General features: G+C 37.9%; 2 protein-coding genes across 2 annotated transcripts; one reads left to right on the top strand and one right to left on the bottom strand.

The window, feature by feature from the left end:
- The first annotated feature begins 1247 nt into the window (after positions 1-1247).
- slc34a2a (solute carrier family 34 member 2a) lies at positions 1248-10259 on the top strand. The gene is made up of 14 exons (XM_069697147.1): positions 1248-1327; positions 2512-2578; positions 3470-3533; positions 3681-3791; positions 4959-5087; positions 5432-5575; positions 5717-5828; positions 6456-6648; positions 7195-7290; positions 7383-7503; positions 8214-8381; positions 8470-8586; positions 8920-9044; positions 9693-10259. Exons 1-14 carry the CDS (start codon positions 1248-1250, stop codon positions 10257-10259), a joined length of 2094 nt encoding a protein of 697 aa, XP_069553248.1.
- Positions 10260-16104: 5845 nt separating this feature from the next.
- bglapl (bone gamma-carboxyglutamate (gla) protein, like) lies at positions 16105-17806 on the bottom strand. The gene is made up of 4 exons (XM_069697137.1): positions 17727-17806; positions 17254-17616; positions 17046-17142; positions 16105-16748 (listed from the first exon to the last, which is right to left on the bottom strand). Exons 1-4 carry the CDS (start codon positions 17785-17787, stop codon positions 16646-16648), a joined length of 624 nt encoding a protein of 207 aa, XP_069553238.1. The 5' UTR covers positions 17788-17806; the 3' UTR covers positions 16105-16645.

The raw sequence follows: 17806 nt of genomic DNA, 5'->3' as shown, positions 1-17806 counted from the left end.
CATACATAACCCGGAAGTAAAAAAAAAGAAGTTGCATTTGTAACACTGGAAAAGAAAAGTGTTGGTGTCAATATCACTACGCCAACGTGAACATATGGATAGAATTATCGTAGGCAAATATTATTAAAAAAAATCATCCATTGCTATTTTTGTGTACAAAATCAGAGCAAGCTTTAAACCGGATCTTTTATTTTGAAAGTTCAATGGTGATGGTAAAAGTATGAACATGTAAACCTCCTCCCTCTAGTGGTTGTGGACCACATAACAGTCATATTCACATTCATATCTTTACTGATGCAAAACAATTATAACATCATTTCAGCATAGCAATGGATTAATTCGCATCTGACTATTTTTATGAACATTAATAAAACTAGTGATAATTTTTTTTAACATCATATCATATTAGGCAACATTATAATTTTGCATAATATATTCTGTGCATGTTACACAGTATTGCACATTTATAAGACTTCATACTTTAATATACTATTATAAATATTGTAATTATTATTCCTATGCTTATATATGTATACTTACATACAGCACACCTATAACCCCCGCAAAATTGTACAATTGAATGTCTGGCATAACAATATTTGCCCAGTTCACTTTTTGTATTGTAATGTACATTGTTTAAATAAATAAGTAAACATTTTCATCAACTAGATTTACTTCACGCTCCCAACACAGAGCGTGAATGTTCTTTGTTTCCGTCTGTCTCTACGTGTTGGCCCTCTGATGGACTGGCGACCTGTGTAGGGTGCACCCTGCCTTCGCCCAAAAGGGTGCTGGGATAGGCTCCAGCCTACCCCCCGTGATCATGTTCAGGATAAAGCGGGTATAAATAATGGACGGGTGGACAATGTTGTAGTAGCATTGTATGGTAACTAGGTGATGCTGTTGCTCTTGCAAATTGATTGACAACGATGGATTTGGTTGCCCTGTAGGCTTTATATCGGTTTGCATCAGAGTAAAAAAACCCAAAACGTATTAACCAGGTAAAGCCTCAGAGAAAAGTACATATGTTTACCCTGGGAGAGTAAAAGACAATATAGAGAAAAAGTAGATCACCATAGTCTCATATTCATTGATAAACCTAAAAATAGAGGTACATTTTATCCTCTGTAGCTCCAGTTATCATCCATTTGGTTTTACTGCATGACAGAAAAGGCCAGACTAAAATCTTTTGTGATCTGTGCTGGTGTGTGTAATGCAGGGTTAGAGTCAAGTCAGTATAATAGAGCATGTGGACCAATTACAGCCACACCTGGGGTGCACTGTGCTGCAGAGTGGCACAGAGGGGCACCTGGCACAAACGATTGTGGTACTGGTGTTAATAGGTCACAGCAGGAGCACTTGAGCTAACCAGACTGAAACCTATATAGCACACTTGTGAGATGTGTTAGCACATCAGTAAAACATTATCTGCTGAGCCAGTCCTGGCACATTTACACTGTTATATTTTTATAGTCTAGCTTTAGTTAATGTACACTGCCCCCCCAATAATAAATGAAGTTTCAGTCTTTAAATGAAGCCTATCTTTATGAAAGTTATATTGCTCCGTTTTTGTTACAACTGTTTGAAATAAATAAGTATAATCAGTATAATCAGCAGCTCTCTAAAACTGAACATTAGACGTTCATGAGGGTAGGATTGATTGCAGGACTGTTGTATTAGACTGCTTTAGTTTTAGAAAATTGTACCTAATAAATTGGGACAGGAAAACAAGCATGGAAATGTCCCATTAATGCTTGTTCTGGTGCATCAGAGCTGCGGTGGTGACACAAAGTGCCACTGATTCAGAGAGATAGAAGCTGTCAGAGGATGGATTTCCCTCCCCTCCTCACCTAACACTGTCAGGTCACAGCTTCCATGGAAATCAATGTATCAGTATGGCACAGTGGACTTTTCTCTCCATAATTTTTAAGCCATCATTAACAGTTTTATATAGGACCAAACTTAGGTCATTGATATGTTGAAGTATTGACCTATGGGGAGGTGCATCGCTAAAATCAATACATTGTTACAGAAATGCTCCAAAAATAGAACATAGCCACAATCAAAACTCAAATTAGATCTGTGTGATGTTGAGCACATCCTGCCCCCCACCCCCTCCCCCACTGTGTCCCACCACCCCCATGTGGTCTGAATAAACCTTTGCCAGGGGAAAGTCTCTGCCACTCTTCTCCTGTGGTTGATCTCAGGGTCCAGCGGCTGGAGTTAACATCAGTCGGAGGGCTGTGCATTACAGCAAAGATTCTTAAATGGATGGACATTTTTTCAAGTTGGACAAACAAACTACAGAACTTGTTGTAAGTCTTAGGCATACAACCTGCCAAGTATCTGAAGCAGGTGAAAGTAGATACCACCGACTCAAGACTTATCAGGTACAATGTGAGTTGGATTGCGACACAGCTGGCCGAGATATTTAAGCAGTGTCAGGTAAGACTAATCAAGGTTTGAAAGGTGTGTTCAGCTTATCTATGACACGGATGTGTGATGTGAAAGCTCCACACTGACCTCCACCAACCCTCCTCCCCCACCACCTTTCCACTTTATCTGCGTGAAGGCCCAGGTGAGCTCAGCACACCTGAGGCATGGACTCACTCCGCCTACCACAGGTAGGCTGCTATTAATCTGAATACTCTATGACAGGTGTTTATGTTTAAGTGAGGAATTTTTTTATGTATGTTTTTACAAATGTAATAGACACATTTAAAAACAAATCATAAAGTATGTGTGTGACTCTAAACTTAAGTGTCAAAATGGGCCAAGTTTATTATTATTGATTTGGTATTGTGTTATGGTATCATGACTGAACACAGTGAAATTGAGCTTGGACATTTCCTGCTTGTGAACCCTTCAAACTCTGAGTAGTGATACTGTTATAGAGAAGTTATTATAGAAAATAGGCCTTTGAAGAATTGCACACAGAAGCAATTAATATTATTTAAAATATTTTATCACGAGTTACGGAATTACATCCAAATAGCAAACCGATTAAAACAAATCTTGGTGCAAGCGCAACACTTTAAGAAAATATATTGATGTAAATTTCCTTTTGTGTGTCTGTCCTACTGTTGTGTGAATGGAATTTTACTGCAACTACCACACGTGCCACAAAATCAATACCCTGGCACGTGAGGGAAAGAGTGTGTGTGTGTGTGTGTGTGTGTGTGTGTTTGAGTTTGAGTTCACCAACAGCTAACAAAGGAGGTTTTTTGGAGTAATTAATGGAATACAGTATAATTTCAAGCTTCTTAATTTAGTGTGTCAATATTAAGTTCTTCATTTGAACCTACCAATATTCATCCCCAGACCTTTATTTACATATAGTTTCTGGAAAAAAAATATCCGTCACATTTAAAATAGTGATAAATACAATTTTAGAGCATTTACTAGAGTAGATATACAACATTTTGTTATTAGATCCTGACATACATGTTTTTTTTCTTTTTTCTTTCAGCCAATGGCGCCTCAAAACAAATCCAAGGAAGACCATGATGAGAAACATGGAAATAAAAGCAATGGTATTTTTAATAGCATATGGCCTACAACACATGGCTACTGATGAATTTAGATTATAATAACATTTATATAGCTGTACAAAAGGACAGTAAATGTATTCTCCATTGTATTGCTTTGTATGATGTATTCAGGCTTCTCGTCTATCGCAGAGGTGAAAGCGAGCCCAGCACATTCCACTCTGGCTTTGATTGACGAGGAACCGGAGGACGCAGACCCATGGGACCTGCCACAACTGAAGGACACCGGGGTCCCGTGGTCAGGTGAGGACTCGTCATGTACCTGTGTATCATCTGGTTCAAGTATAGTCTTATCCTTTTGTTTAAAGGATCATGTGTGTGTCCTGATTAGATGTACACACAGTCAGTAGCATTTCCATTGATTTGGACATAGCTTTACATCACACATACTACGACATGTGGTTTAAGACAATGTACATGATAAAGGTGAAGTCACTTCTTGTTACAGTCCCTGTGAAAGTACACTCCACATGGAAGTTTTGGTGTCTTGTTGTCGGACAACCCTCAGCCAAAGAATCAGTTTGTCTTTTCTTGTGGAGTTGGTCTTCATGGAAATTTCTGATAAAAGTGTGTTTACACTACTATCAATTAACACCCTTCAAGTACATGCAGGTATCTACTCCACTTTTAGATTTGTGCTCATAGAAAGGGGTCAATATTTATGTAAATATGTATTATATATTTTTGGTGTATCATTAATTATCCATTTGTAAAGATCTGTTTTCTCTTTGCCATTCAGGGTCTTTTTTTTTTTCACAGTCACATCAAATCTTCTGTGATCCAATAGGAAGATTAATAAAACATAAACACCAGAGTTGAAAATATTTATACACTGTGGTTTTCTGAACTTCTTGGATATCATGGACACATTTGAAGAACAACAATTAAAATTTATATTCTGATTATTCAGAAAGCGTAGCACTCATAAATAATAACAGGTATGGTTCAGGTAGAAGTCAGAAAGACAGCTGAGTCTGTGCCATTATATTGTAGACTGGAATTCAAAGTTAAAATGAGTGCAGCATTGTTCACCATTTGAACAAATTTGCCACTTCCTGCAACCGAAGGTAACGTCACCTTTAGAAAATAGAAGTAATAATATTAAAAATAACAATCACAATTTACAATACATATATATATATTTCTCCAGTTGGTCAGTGATTAAAATAGATAGGCAACCACATGACAACAAAATGCCTTGTTTAAATCCACTTGTATTATATCCCTCTCTTTATTTCCCAATGATTTATGTTGCTTTCGACTGTACATAAAAAAAAATAAAAAAAAATAGGAGGGAAAAATGTCTTCAAAATAATGGGAAAAAAAATGTTTCATTTTTCATTTCTGCCATTTCAATGTCATTTTACCCACCTGTATTCAACCCCATGCATTTTTCTTTGTCTGTTTCAGCTCTAAATACCAAAAGAAAGGTGCTGAGGGTGTTGGGGTCGGTGGGGAAGTTGATTCTGCTGCTGGGTTTCCTTTACATTTTCATCTGTTCCCTCGACATCCTCAGCTCAGCGTTTCAGCTTGTTGGAGGTAAACACACCAAGACTGATGGTCTGATGTAATGCTGAGGAGTTGGATGTTATAGACCTTTTATTACAGCAGCCAGTTTGTTTGCAAGAGTCCCATCAAGCCAAGACAGTGTGACAGTGTGACAGTGTGACAGTGTGACAGTGAGCCAGCACAAACAATATTGAGATCCTGAAACTGGAGCAGCTAAATGTAATCCAGCAATCATTAATTTAATCTGCAATAGTCCTACTGTTACTTGTAAAAAAAATAACACAGGGATACACAGTGGTGTGTATTATGGAAAATATTATAAAAATGATGTGAAAATGCTGCGTTTGAAAATTCACCTGCTCCACCTTGTCTAGGTAAAACAGCAGGCGACATTTTTCAGGACAACTCAGTTTTGTCTAACCCTCTGGCTGGTTTGGTCATTGGTGTTCTGGTCACTCTGCTGGTCCAGAGCTCATCCACCTCCTCCTCTATAGTTGTCAGCATGGTTTCCTCTGGACGTGAGTACGAGCCTTTACACTACATAAACATAAACAAACACAGAGATACACGTGTGCACAGAATACACGAGCATGAATGATGATGTTAAGCATGTAGAGGAGAGGGAGAGATGTTAAAGGAGATCTGCATGCTTTTGACAGTGCTAACCGTCCAGGTAGCTGTTCCCATCATCATGGGCACCAACATTGGCACCTCTGTCACCAACACACTTGTTGCCATGACGCAGGCCGGTGAACGCAGCACCTTTCGCAGGTAATGGAATTGTGTTTCATGGAAACTTCCTTTCCTTCTCTTCCTCTTCCGAACAGAAAACCCAATGAACCGATTAGTTTGAGTTTTGCTCTGCATTATAAAGGTGTGCTTATATGGACATGTTGACATTCCAAAACAGTGGGCCTATCTACAGAAGCACTGTGGTGAGTCATTTTATTGCTGTGCAGGACAATGTACAATGATCTGTTATATAAAAAAAGGAAACTAAAAAACTTCACTCTAAATAAGCCTTCATATATGTGTCATGAAATAATAATTTTCCTCACATATTCAAAATGTTAACCTTTGATCACCTAAAAATATAATTATTTTTTTTAAATTCCTGAATATTTAATCTACAAAATCCAATCTAATAACTACATAACAGCAAAAAAAATTCCCCTCGTGGGATTAATAAAGTAACTATCTATCTATCTATGTCTTTCTTATGTAATTTATAATTTATAACCCTCAAATTTACATAAAAACTTCAAAATGGATGATGATTATCACTAAATAAATAACTTAGATACTTATCTAATAGATATTCCCTTGACAGCTGTGATATGAAGCTTTTATTAGAAAGATTGTTTTGCATTAATCTTCCTCCTCTCACGATGTGCCCAGGGCTTTTGCAGGAGCCACAGTGCATGACTTCTTCAACTGGCTCTCTGTGCTGGTGCTGCTGCCTCTGGAAGTTGCCACTGGTTATTTGTACATAGTCACCAAGCTCATCATTGACTCCTTCAACATCCAGAGCGGAGAGGCTCCAGACCTCTTAAATGTGATCACTGACATCCTCACTGAATCAATCATACAGGTAAGGTGTCATGAAGATGATGATGATTTTATTGTTACTTGTGCAAAATATCTTTACTCTTATCTTACTAATATCTTGACCACTACAAAGCTGAAGAAAATATAATATGTGGTATGGTTGGTGGTATGGATAGATGTACTATTTATTTTTGATGATGTAATATACACATTTTGTTAATTTTGACAGTACTGTCTAGAGAAAATGACAAAAAGTAATGTTGTTGGATTGTAATTGGGTCAACTGTAGTAGCAGTCTGATTACTGGACAATAGTTGGTGTTAAGTGAGATAATACATTTCCACTGTAAATATTTATAGCTAAACATTATAAAGTGTTATAAATGTGATACGTAAAGCGTTGAAGAAGCATAAACATTTTGTGGTTGATGAATATTGATGTGGATGTTTGCGATCATTAGAATTATGTTGTTTTCATGCTCTTAAGTTTATCAGATAGTACATATATAGATTAGGCGTTATTATATAAGGTTGTTATCTTAGTTGTGGTTGTATATTTTACAAAGCATTTCTCTTTCTCTCTGACTCAGCTGGATCAGTCGGTCATTAGTGGGATCGCCATTGGAGACCCAGAAGCCAGAAATAAGAGTCTCATCAAGAAATGGTGCCAAACCTTCACCAACACAGTAAGACCAGAACGTGTCAACTATGTATAAAAGAAATATTCTATAAATTGAGGATTTAGGATCTTTATTGTCAAACTGCCACTGTGTTTCAGACCTTAATGAATGTCACAGTTCCTGGTCCAGAGAACTGCACCTCTCCATCTCTTTGTTGGGTTGACGGCAACTACACCTTCACTCTGAAGAACATTTCCGAGACGTACAACATAGAGAAATGTAAGAACAGAACTATATGTTCGCGATATCTCAAGAAAGCCTTGAGAGAATTAAATGTTCCCTTGATCCCATGGATGAACTGATTCAATTTTTGCAGACAAAGATCAAATGTCACTGTGACCTTAAATCTGTCCTATATGTCTGCCCCATTCTTTTCAACATGTTATCTCAGGAAGGTGATCAGGTGGTCAAAGGTTACTGTGAGCTCAGAGTCTGTGGCCATAACTCAAAAGTTCATACATTGATTATGACAAAATTTCAAATAAATGTCTGATAGGAAAAAGTGATGAATATGTGACAATGACATTAAGGGTCAAAAGTCAATTGTGACATCATAATGGTCTGTAAAACCCTTTTCCAGCCATCATTAAACAGCATAACTCTGAATTTGCTGACACTAATATTGGGTCTACTCCTTGAAACTGTGCTGATTGCATAGATCTTCTGTGCTGTCAGGTTGAAGACGTGTTTGAAGCATCAGTGTTTTAGAATTTGAAGCGTCTTTGTAGCAACATCCATATTTGAAACATTGTCTGCTATCAATCAGCTTTATTAGCCTAGCATGTAAACACATACAGGGATTTTTTTCAAAGTCATGCTACATATAAGATATTAATTTTGATATACTGTATATGGATGTACACTGCAACTTGACTAGTTGATGGAGGCATTCAGCCGCAAGACGATAATTCTAATTTCTGTGCTCTCAGGTATGCACCTCTTTGTGTATGTGAATCTGTCCGACCTGGCGGTGGGTCTGATCCTGCTGGCTCTCTCTCTGCTGGTGCTTTGCTCCTGCCTCGTCCTCATCGTCAAGCTGCTCAACTCCATGCTGAAGGGACAGGTGGCCGGAGTCATCAAGAAGATCCTGAACACTGGTGAGCAACACCACACACTGTGTATTAAATCAACTGGATCTGATGACTTGGTTTATTAATACATGATTTTATGTCTTTGTGTGAGCAGATTTCCCGTTTCCATTCGGTTGGGTCACAGGCTACATTGCAATTTTAGTCGGAGCAGGAATGACCTTCATTGTGCAGAGCAGTTCGGTGTTCACCTCTGCGATTACTCCACTTGTTGGTGAGGTCTATCATCCATCAATTCATCCATTTCATTCATCATGGCTTTGTTTTTCATTTTCAAAAATCTATGGAAAAGTTTCTATACTTGTTTTTCTTCTCTGTGACATATTACGCAGTATGACAGTGTACAAAGACCATGTTTTTAACGGATAGGTTAAATCGAGTGGAGAGTGATCTGGGGAAGACACACACTTGACCTTTCTTTAGTGTTTTTGTTTAGCCATAATTACCAAGACACTCCATCGAAGAACAGGAAGCACACAGGAAGCGATGGTTAAATGTGTTTAAAGTGAAAATGTGTATTTCAACCAGTGTGTCATTTGTGTGATAGGTATTGGTGTCATCAGCATCGAGAGAGCATACCCATTGTCTCTGGGTTCAAATATTGGCACCACCACTACAGCCATTCTGGCAGCCATGGCTAGTCCTGGAGACACACTGGCCAACGCTCTACAGGTCAGTCACTCACACAAAAACGTTCCCATGTGCTGGCAGATATGATATGTTGCAGGTGTTTGATTAAACCCTGCTCTAATTCCAGTTATGTTTTTGATGGGTTTTATAAGGAAATATAAGAAATATGACCTCAAAGGATGAGAAAGCTTCTTTTTTCTTGATTTATATTTCTGTAAATATAGTTTTAAACATATATTCTTTATGTAGTAATCTAATCTCTTATATTATTGAATATAGATCTTATGAGGACTACCAAAATCCAAATGACCAATTTCAAAGTGATACTTCACAGTATCATTTTAATAATTGTAACATCCCAGAAGGTATTTATTGCAACTTTAAATGTATAGTTTGACAGAAAAATTGTGTGCTTTCTGTTTGTTAGTTTTTCCTAGGAAGTTTTCCTAAAAACAGCTATAGTAATGTAATAGTAATTTCTTTCTATTTATAATCATTTATGTGTATTTAAACCTGAATAAACATAAATTACTAATGGAACCTTTTGGGTTCTTGGACAATATTTATATTACATGTACCAATTAAATGCTATTTCTGTTATACCTATAATTATCTATCACGTATGGTTGTTTTTCAGTAAAATTAACAAGAAATAATGGAAAAATATTTCTTTGTTAATGATTACTTCAGATTGCCCTTGTGCACTTCCTGTTCAACATCTCTGGCATCCTTCTGTGGTATCCAATCCCCTTCACCCGCATCCCTATCCGGCTGGCCAAAAGTCTGGGCAACATCACTGCCAAATACCGCTGGTTTGCTGCTGTCTACATCATCTGCTGCTTCTTCATTTTACCGCTCTCGGTGTTCAGCCTGTCACTGGCTGGTTGGCAGGTACTGGTGGGTGTTGGTGCCCCTTTAGTCGTCATGTTGCTCATCATCATTGTGATCAACGTGCTGCAGAAGCGGAAGCCCGGGTGTCTTCCTGCAGTACTGCGATCTTGGGACTTCCTTCCACTATGGGCCCACTCCTTGGCTCCCTGGGATAAAGTGGTTGGCACAATTACTGCCAAATGCTGTTGCTGCTGCAAATGCTGCCAAATTTCATCTGAAGACCAAGAACAGAAAATACAAGAGGCTGGGGACAAGAACAAGAAAACACATACAGTGGTGTACGACAATCCTGCAATGAGTGCAGAGAAAGAAGTAGAAGATGAGATCAAGATAGAGCTTCAGATTCTGAAAATGACCCAGCTTTGAGATTTTATATGAGATATATGAGCGTGAATATGTGTGTCTGATACATATTGGTCACGGCATCCAAGCACATTCAGGAAACTACAATTGACAAAATATTTATTACTTTTAGTAGATTTATTTAATGTAACATGAGAATTTAGGGATTTCTAACTACCAAATGGAGAAATTGACAAATGCAAGAAAGTGTTCTTCTATATGTACGTCAAAAACTGAAGTGACCTTTAAAGGATAAGGATGGCAATCTCTGCTTTTCATTTTTGTCGACACATTCCATGAAAAAAACAAAACCAAGCAAGTCTGTCTTTCAATAATTTCTGATCTACTCTACCCTGTTCATACCTTTCAGCCTGAAGTCAATTTTCTCTTGCTAAAGATGTAAAAGCAACAATCAGATATAGACTCTTATTTTCAAAGTCTTAATAATTTCTTAAAACAATTGGGCACTGTAGTATTAAGCCAACATTACTTTTAGGAAAGAAAATGGTTTCAACTGCAGATTGATACATATTTGGTGTTCTTTGTGCGTATTTTCAGCAGCAGGATGGTGGATGTAGTGACAGAGCTATAGGAAGGTCAGTGCCCAACCCAGTCTCACATTAAAATGTGTCATAGCTACATTGGTCCACAATGCAACCCATTTAGGTGCAAATCAATATCTTAATAATGGACCTTATGTTGTGCAATTGTTTTTTACTGCCTAAACTTGGAAATTTACCAACAATGCACCTGAGCACACCTCATTTTAGTACCAAAGACCCATGGGTGTTATGGGTCTTCAGACACCTTGGGCACAATAAAAATATTTTTTAATGTTTTTATTGGACACTTGCATTGCAATTTGCACCATCCTGTGTGGGGTGAAAGATAGAGCCCTTGGTTTACTTGGAGAACAGCAGAGATTTATGACACGGGAGCAATAACGGTTTGGAGATAGTTGAAGATAGTTGTTGGGAGAATTAATTAATCAATCTTGGATTTGGTCTTTTAATGGCAGAGTTTGAAAAATATTAAATATCTCTTATCCTTTGATATTTGATTTTCTAACTGTACCACCAATACGATGTCTAATTTCTCATTTAGACAGCATAAAACACAATTAAAAGATTTTCTTCAACATGGCTATTGGGTTTTATCTACAAATAATATATACACAAATTAGGTCTACATGTATCGCTAATACTGAATTCAATATGTCATTTTTGAAATGTAAAGCTGTAGGTGTCTGTATTTGGTCTGTGCACCCTGTTAACTTATATTATTCTCTAGTTAAAATGTGAAATATACATTTTCTTAAGATGGCCTTTGTGTAACAGTGTACAGTAAGATGTGCTCAAGAACCTACCACGGTTGGATTTGATGGACAGACTTGTCGGGTTTCCACATTTCCAGCAGGTATCTTCTTTTGTATTTTTACGGGATTTTGTGTTTTTTACTGTGTATGAAAGACGCATTGAGCTCCTTAACACATCGTTTTAAGGTGTAAAATTATTTTGTAATTGAAAAGGCAATTGTATTCAGGGAATATATAGTTTGAAATCAGATGAATGACCATCTAACAGACTATTATGTCTCCAAACAACATATGTTAAAATAAGAAATAAAAGTTTTAAAACAAACCTAATTGAAAGAGTCATCCTTATGGAAACCACTAGACTCATCATTTTGAATGTTCCCTGCCCCTGTAGGCCGATGCATGCTGACCCTTTATTGCCCTCTTATCAATGTTATCGTAGGTTAGAGTGAAACAAGGTGGGAGTTAGCCATTACAACAGGGGTTCAAAGTGTTCAGAGAACAACACATGCTCTAAAAGTATCATAAACTTTATCAGCATCATTATTATTAATGGCCTAATGTTTCACAGTTTATAATGGGTGATAGTTTTATGGCTCTAGTTTATGACAGTTGTATTGCATTTATGAGTTTGAAATTTATTTTCTTTTTGGAATAATTGGAACAACAGAGCCAATGTCCACGAAGCCTCCACTGCTGTGCTGACAATGTGTCACATGTCAGTGTGCAATGTGCAAAGAATATGAGATGGATCATCAATATGTCAATATTGGGGGGTGGGGGGGGCAACTGTGCCAAACCACATGACAGAACAACCACGAGACAGTTTCTGCATGGTCAACTGGCACTCGAGGTACCGTAAGTGTGTCATACACACACACACACACACACACACACACACACACACACACACACACACACACACACACACACACACACACACACACACACACACACACACACACACACACACACACACACACACACACACACACACACACACACACACACACACACACATCACAATGGTATCCCAGGTGTATGCCTGAAGGATGATTGAGAGCTAACCCTGTGTCTGATAGTGTCCTTCAGGGATTGAAATATTCACGACTGTGGTGTTCTTGTTATCTCAGTCCTGTTGGTGGCTGAATTCTCGAAGTGCTCCCGATATCAAAAACTGAAACAAGGGTAAAGACAAGACCAAGATTTGCGGTAATACATCAACAACAGCCGGGAGATAGATGCAGTGGTGGCAGGACAGGTAAATGTCTACTTAGTAATCATGCATTATTTTATAATTAACCCTCCTGTTGTCATTGGGTCAAAATGACCCACAGCTGTGTTCAACCAAGTTCTATCTTATTTCTGTATTTTGATATTTTTAGGGATCATTGGTGATCATTCTTTAAAGAAACCCTCCCAGCCTCCTTGTCACCAATGATCCCAAAAAATATGAAAATAAAATAGAACTTGGTTGAACACAGCTGCGGGTCATTTTGACCCAAGGACAACGGGAGGGTTAAAACTAAAACTTAAGGTGAGGCAGTGCAACAAAGAAAATAATTTCCTGTTAATGATAAAGAAGCAGCACATTGAACCCACCCACAGGCTACATGGCAGCTCACCATGTGAAGGGGTGTGCTGTAGTTATGGTACCACCATTGTCAACATAGGGCACACATTTACTGTACCTGTTGATCAGGCTGACACACCATTATCTTATCGGTTCTCACCGTGACTGTTTTATACTTTGTGGTCCAATTTTTTTCATCTCTAACCAGCTATAAGAAATCAAATGGTGTGTAAGAATTGACGTTCCTCTCTGCAACACAAAAATCTGTTTTGCTTATTGTTGATTTTCTCAGATGTTTGAGTTTCACTGTGCAGTATATGATGCATGTGCAGAGTTTGACACCATTAGTCTGTTCTCTCTTTCTGCTGAAGGGAGAAAGTTTTTCTTTGCTAATCTCGAATTTACTTCAAAAGATCCGAACAAATTCACATCGATTATGCAAATCTGCTTGGTTTTCACATTGAAACAATTTTCTTTATCTTGCAAAGGTTACCCGGAACTAAAAGTATTTCAGTCCATAGTTAACCTTTCTGAATTATTTCTTCCAGGCATGTATAGATGGCATGTTTCTTTAGTCATAATTTCGAAAAGACATGCTAATGTTGTGGGCTTGGATCAATACTTTTATCTAAATTGGAATTGCAAATGTGTCCTGTGATTGTTATGAAAAAGCTTTGTACAAAGTGCAGACAAGTAGGAGCACAATCAAGATAAAATCAATAAATAGTCACAGACAACTTTTTGAAGTAACACTGTTTGTTCCCAAAACAATGTTGGCTCTTTTACCTGCATGTGCTTTGACATCAAAACTAAACTGCTGCACTTTATCTTGTTTTTCAGTTCATTAAATTAAAATATTATAGCTGTCTTGAACATAATCGCCTCAAAATTCAGCATCAGACATTTGGTATCTTTAGAAATGGTTGGATTCCCAGTGGAGTTTAAAATAATGTGATGTGGGTTTGAATAATGCAATGGATCCAGACGTACCTCAGTATCAGTTCATATCACATATAGTTACATATTTTTTTAAGTCTTGAGACTGAATTTATGTTTTTTTTCCAGTTCACTATTTACCAAAGACGACCCTCCTGTTCAGAGTGCAGACATGGTTTTATGTACTCCTCTGAAATACAAAATTAATCTGTAACTTCTGGATTGACATCTGATGACTGACCAACACTGCCATCCTATGGTAATGAGGGGAAGAGCAGAAGCCATGTAAGGACGATTAAATGCTGAATAATAATAATAATAATAATAATAATAATAATAATAATAATAATAATAATAATAAACTTTATTTGTATAGCACCTCTCATACCAGAAATGCAGCTCAAAGGGCTTTACAGCAAAAATAATTACATGCAGTGTTTCACATAAAAACAGATATAAAGGAACATTTAAAAATATAGAAAAGAAATGAGATGCATAAGAACAGATAAAATGAAACACAAATAGAGTTAAAATATAAAATATGCATTTTAAAGGCGCAGTAGTTCAAGTGCAGGCAGGTGCAAGAGAGCTTCACGAGTAGCTAGTTAAAGGCTAAAGTAAAGAGATATGTTTTGAGCTTTCTTTGAAAGGTATTAACTGAGCAGCTTCCCTGATATCTAACAGGTAGTTTGTTCTACAGCTTTGGAGCAGAACTGACAAAAGCTGAATCCCCAATTTTCTTTCATCTGTCGCTGGGAACCTCCAATAAACCAGCAGCAGATGATCTCACTGTTCTTGAAGGCACATAGTTAACCAGAGAGTTAGCGATGTCCGAGCCCATTAAGAGCTTTTTACCTGAGGAGGAGGACCTTAAAGTCAATCCTGTGTGTTACAGAAGAGGAAGAGACTGCTGATGGAGAAACCATTTGTACTGGGCATGTCAATGTATGAAAACAGAATTTAACATTAATCCACAACAGAAAATCTGAGCCAGTGTTACAAATGTGGCTATTATCTCTATATCTACAGGATTTCTCTTAAAAAAAAAATTTGACTGCGGAAAATAAGCTAATATGAGTTGTTTTAAAGTTGACCCCGCGCACACATCTTGAAGCAGTTCATTTACAAAATTGAAACTTCTCCCTGTGGATCAAAGGGTGGTGCAAATTAAGATCAGTATTTCACACAAGATTGTGTACAAATCTGCACCTCACTTATCCAGTCATTTCAATTTAGTGAAAAACACCCAGTCCCACAACACGAGAGACAGTCTTAACAAATTTTCATTCAGTCATTTGTGATCATGTACAGTATGTTCAAAATTTTGTCAAATAAATCTATCTATCTATAGTTATTTGGCTACTTTGGCAACAGCAAACAGCTTTTTGTTTGCAGCAAATAGCTCTAAGAACCCACCACAGACAGACAGAGGCCTCAGGATTAATTACTGAACGTACATTAGTGATGCTATGTTAGTGAAAACCCAGTGGGTTGTTTAAAAAGCCTATTTTGAAGCCATTTCTAAAATTCCCAAAGACTCAGTTCAGCAGCTTGGTAGATATAGGAAACAGAGTTGCATCTTGGTAAATGGGTACAAATCCGTTTTAGCATTCAGCAGGTGACTAAGGGGATTCTGGAAATACTTTCACAACAGTGAGAGTTTTAAATGGTCTTCTGGCTTTTCAAACATTGTCTGTTAATTTACTTTTAAAGAGGGTGATGGTTACTTCTGACCCAAATGTATTTGCTGCATACCAGACAACTCTCAGTCGGCCATGTTGATTATTGACTTTAGCATCTTGTGTTGTGGAAAGCTTCAAGCTCAGAATTAAACTTGGAAACCTTCAACAGAGCTGCTGGATGTGTCAATTAGTAACTGTTTGCGCACTAGGTTGTCTTGTCTTTTTTTTTTTTTTAAGTCAACAATATGACTTTGTTTGCAGTGCCACAATTTATTGCACATTAGAAGGTGTAATATTGAAATTTTGATATTTCCATTTCAAAAATACATTTAGTCATTAAGGACAATACAACAATTCGACATCACATAATAATTTATTATTTTCAAACCCAGAGGCAATTTGTGGTTACAGTCATTTCAGATAACTGATGTGTTTCACACATACTGTACACTACCACTATCAATACATTACTACTAAAACTACAGTACCTCTAAAAAGTCATTACAACATCCACTACTCACTACAACTACCAGTTAAAGTAAGACTAGGGCACGATATACAAACATCAATACATTAACATACTTGTACATTTCACCTGCATTTGTAGCACCATTCATTGTTTCAAATGCAAAGAATAATTTAAACTTGTGGGGGCCACATACTTCACAGTATGTGTTTCCATGTGCCTCGCTCTGAAAGCCTGGAAGAGGCCTTCTCATTCAGGACCACAGCTGGTCTTGTGCAATCATTTGTGCCTACAAAATAATTCTCTATCTGCCATCATAACATGGGCTTTTTTGTTGTTTTTCTACTCCTTGTCTGGATTTAGGGGAGTTGCTGCATTGTTCAATTACAAAATGACAGAAAAAACAGTTCACATGTGGATGAAAGAGGTGTCTTTAACTTAGAAAGGGACGGGTCCGTAGTAGGCGGTGTATGCGGCGACAATGCCTGCAGTTTCAGCCATCTCATCGCAGGCAATGTTCAGCTCACATACCTCTCTCAGGCTGGATGGTAGAGGAGAGAAATAGGGTTAGATGGAATGTAAAATCTCAAGTGTCATATTAGATTTATCATCAATTCTGTATTTTACCTCCAAGTTTTTTTTTTTTTTTTTTGCACCAGAATAAACCATTTAATTATGATTTGTGATCAGTTAGAAACTTTGTAGCAAGGAATTTAGGTTGATATTGATATGCAGAATGATGTACCAATGGTCTAGCCAAACAATAGCTAACAGAATGTGTAAGGGCTATTTTAGCGTAATAATTCAGTTTTATCATAATACACAAAAAAAACTGTACCTTTCCTGCTGCAGAGGACTGAGGTTGCCTGCTGGGGCAGCTCTTCTTCTCCTCAGGAGAACAGCAGCGAGATCTCTCTTCATGACCACTTGAGCAGCTGAGGGGACAAACATCATAAACCAGACTTTTCTTAAATTTCTTGAGTCAAAAGGATACAAAAACTTTGGTTCCATGCAATACGTTTCTTTGGATACAAAAAGCTACATACCCTCAGCACTGGCCGACTCTGATGAGGATGAGGATGAGGATGAGGAGGATGAAGAGGAAGAGTCTGATGCTGAGGAGTCGGCAGAGGAGTTGGACTCAGAAGAAGAGGACTCAGAGGAAGAAGATTCAGAAGATTCGGAGGAGGAAGAGGAGGAAGAGGAATCTGAGCTTGAGTTAGAATCAGATGCTGAAGAGTCTGATGAAGAGTCAGACGCACTGGATGAGGCTGAATCCGACTCAGAGGATGAGGAAGAGTCTGAGGCGGAGGAAGACGATGAGGAATCGGGGGCAGCTGCAGGGTCAGTAGGTGCAGCTTCAGCAGCTGTGTCGGCAGCAGGGTCCACAACAACTTCAGGTTCCACAGCTGGCAGAAAATGACATATGTTAAACATACTGTACATACTTACACTGCCCCTAATAACAATGACAGCAAGTTTGGGATTCACAGCGGTGATGAGATGCGTTTGTTCTTACCTCCCATGGACCAGCAGACTGACAGTAGAGCGCAGATGGAGAGAAGAGTCAGGGTCTTCATGATGCCTTGTAGCTAGTGA

Source organism: Brachyistius frenatus, unplaced genomic scaffold (assembly GCF_029030835.1).
Source record: "Brachyistius frenatus isolate BFR_SWC_R1_liver_20210118 unplaced genomic scaffold, ASM2903083v1 Contig_23, whole genome shotgun sequence".
Taxonomy (NCBI): domain Eukaryota; kingdom Metazoa; phylum Chordata; class Actinopteri; family Embiotocidae; genus Brachyistius; species Brachyistius frenatus.
The sequence above is the reverse complement of the archived record's forward strand: the minus strand, read 5'-3'. Positions and strand labels throughout refer to the sequence as shown.

Excerpts from the sequence above, each read along its gene's own strand:
- bglapl (XM_069697137.1), bottom strand. The coding sequence starts at position 17,787 with ATGAAGACCCTGACTCTTCTCTCCATCTGCGCTCTACTGTCAGTCTGC. Across the intron at positions 17,617-17,726 it reads AGTCTGCTGGTCCATGGGAG|CTGTGGAACCTGAAGTTGTT; the intron begins GTAAGAACAAAC and ends ATTTTCTGCCAG. Across the intron at positions 16,749-17,045 it reads AGTCCTCTGCAGCAGGAAAG|CCTGAGAGAGGTATGTGAGC; the intron begins GTACAGTTTTTT and ends TCTACCATCCAG.
- slc34a2a (XM_069697147.1), top strand. The coding sequence starts at position 1,248 with ATGTGGACCAATTACAGCCACACCTGGGGTGCACTGTGCTGCAGAGTG. Across the intron at positions 5,829-6,455 it reads GAACGCAGCACCTTTCGCAG|GGCTTTTGCAGGAGCCACAG; the intron begins GTAATGGAATTG and ends CGATGTGCCCAG. Across the intron at positions 9,045-9,692 it reads CACTGGCCAACGCTCTACAG|ATTGCCCTTGTGCACTTCCT; the intron begins GTCAGTCACTCA and ends TGATTACTTCAG.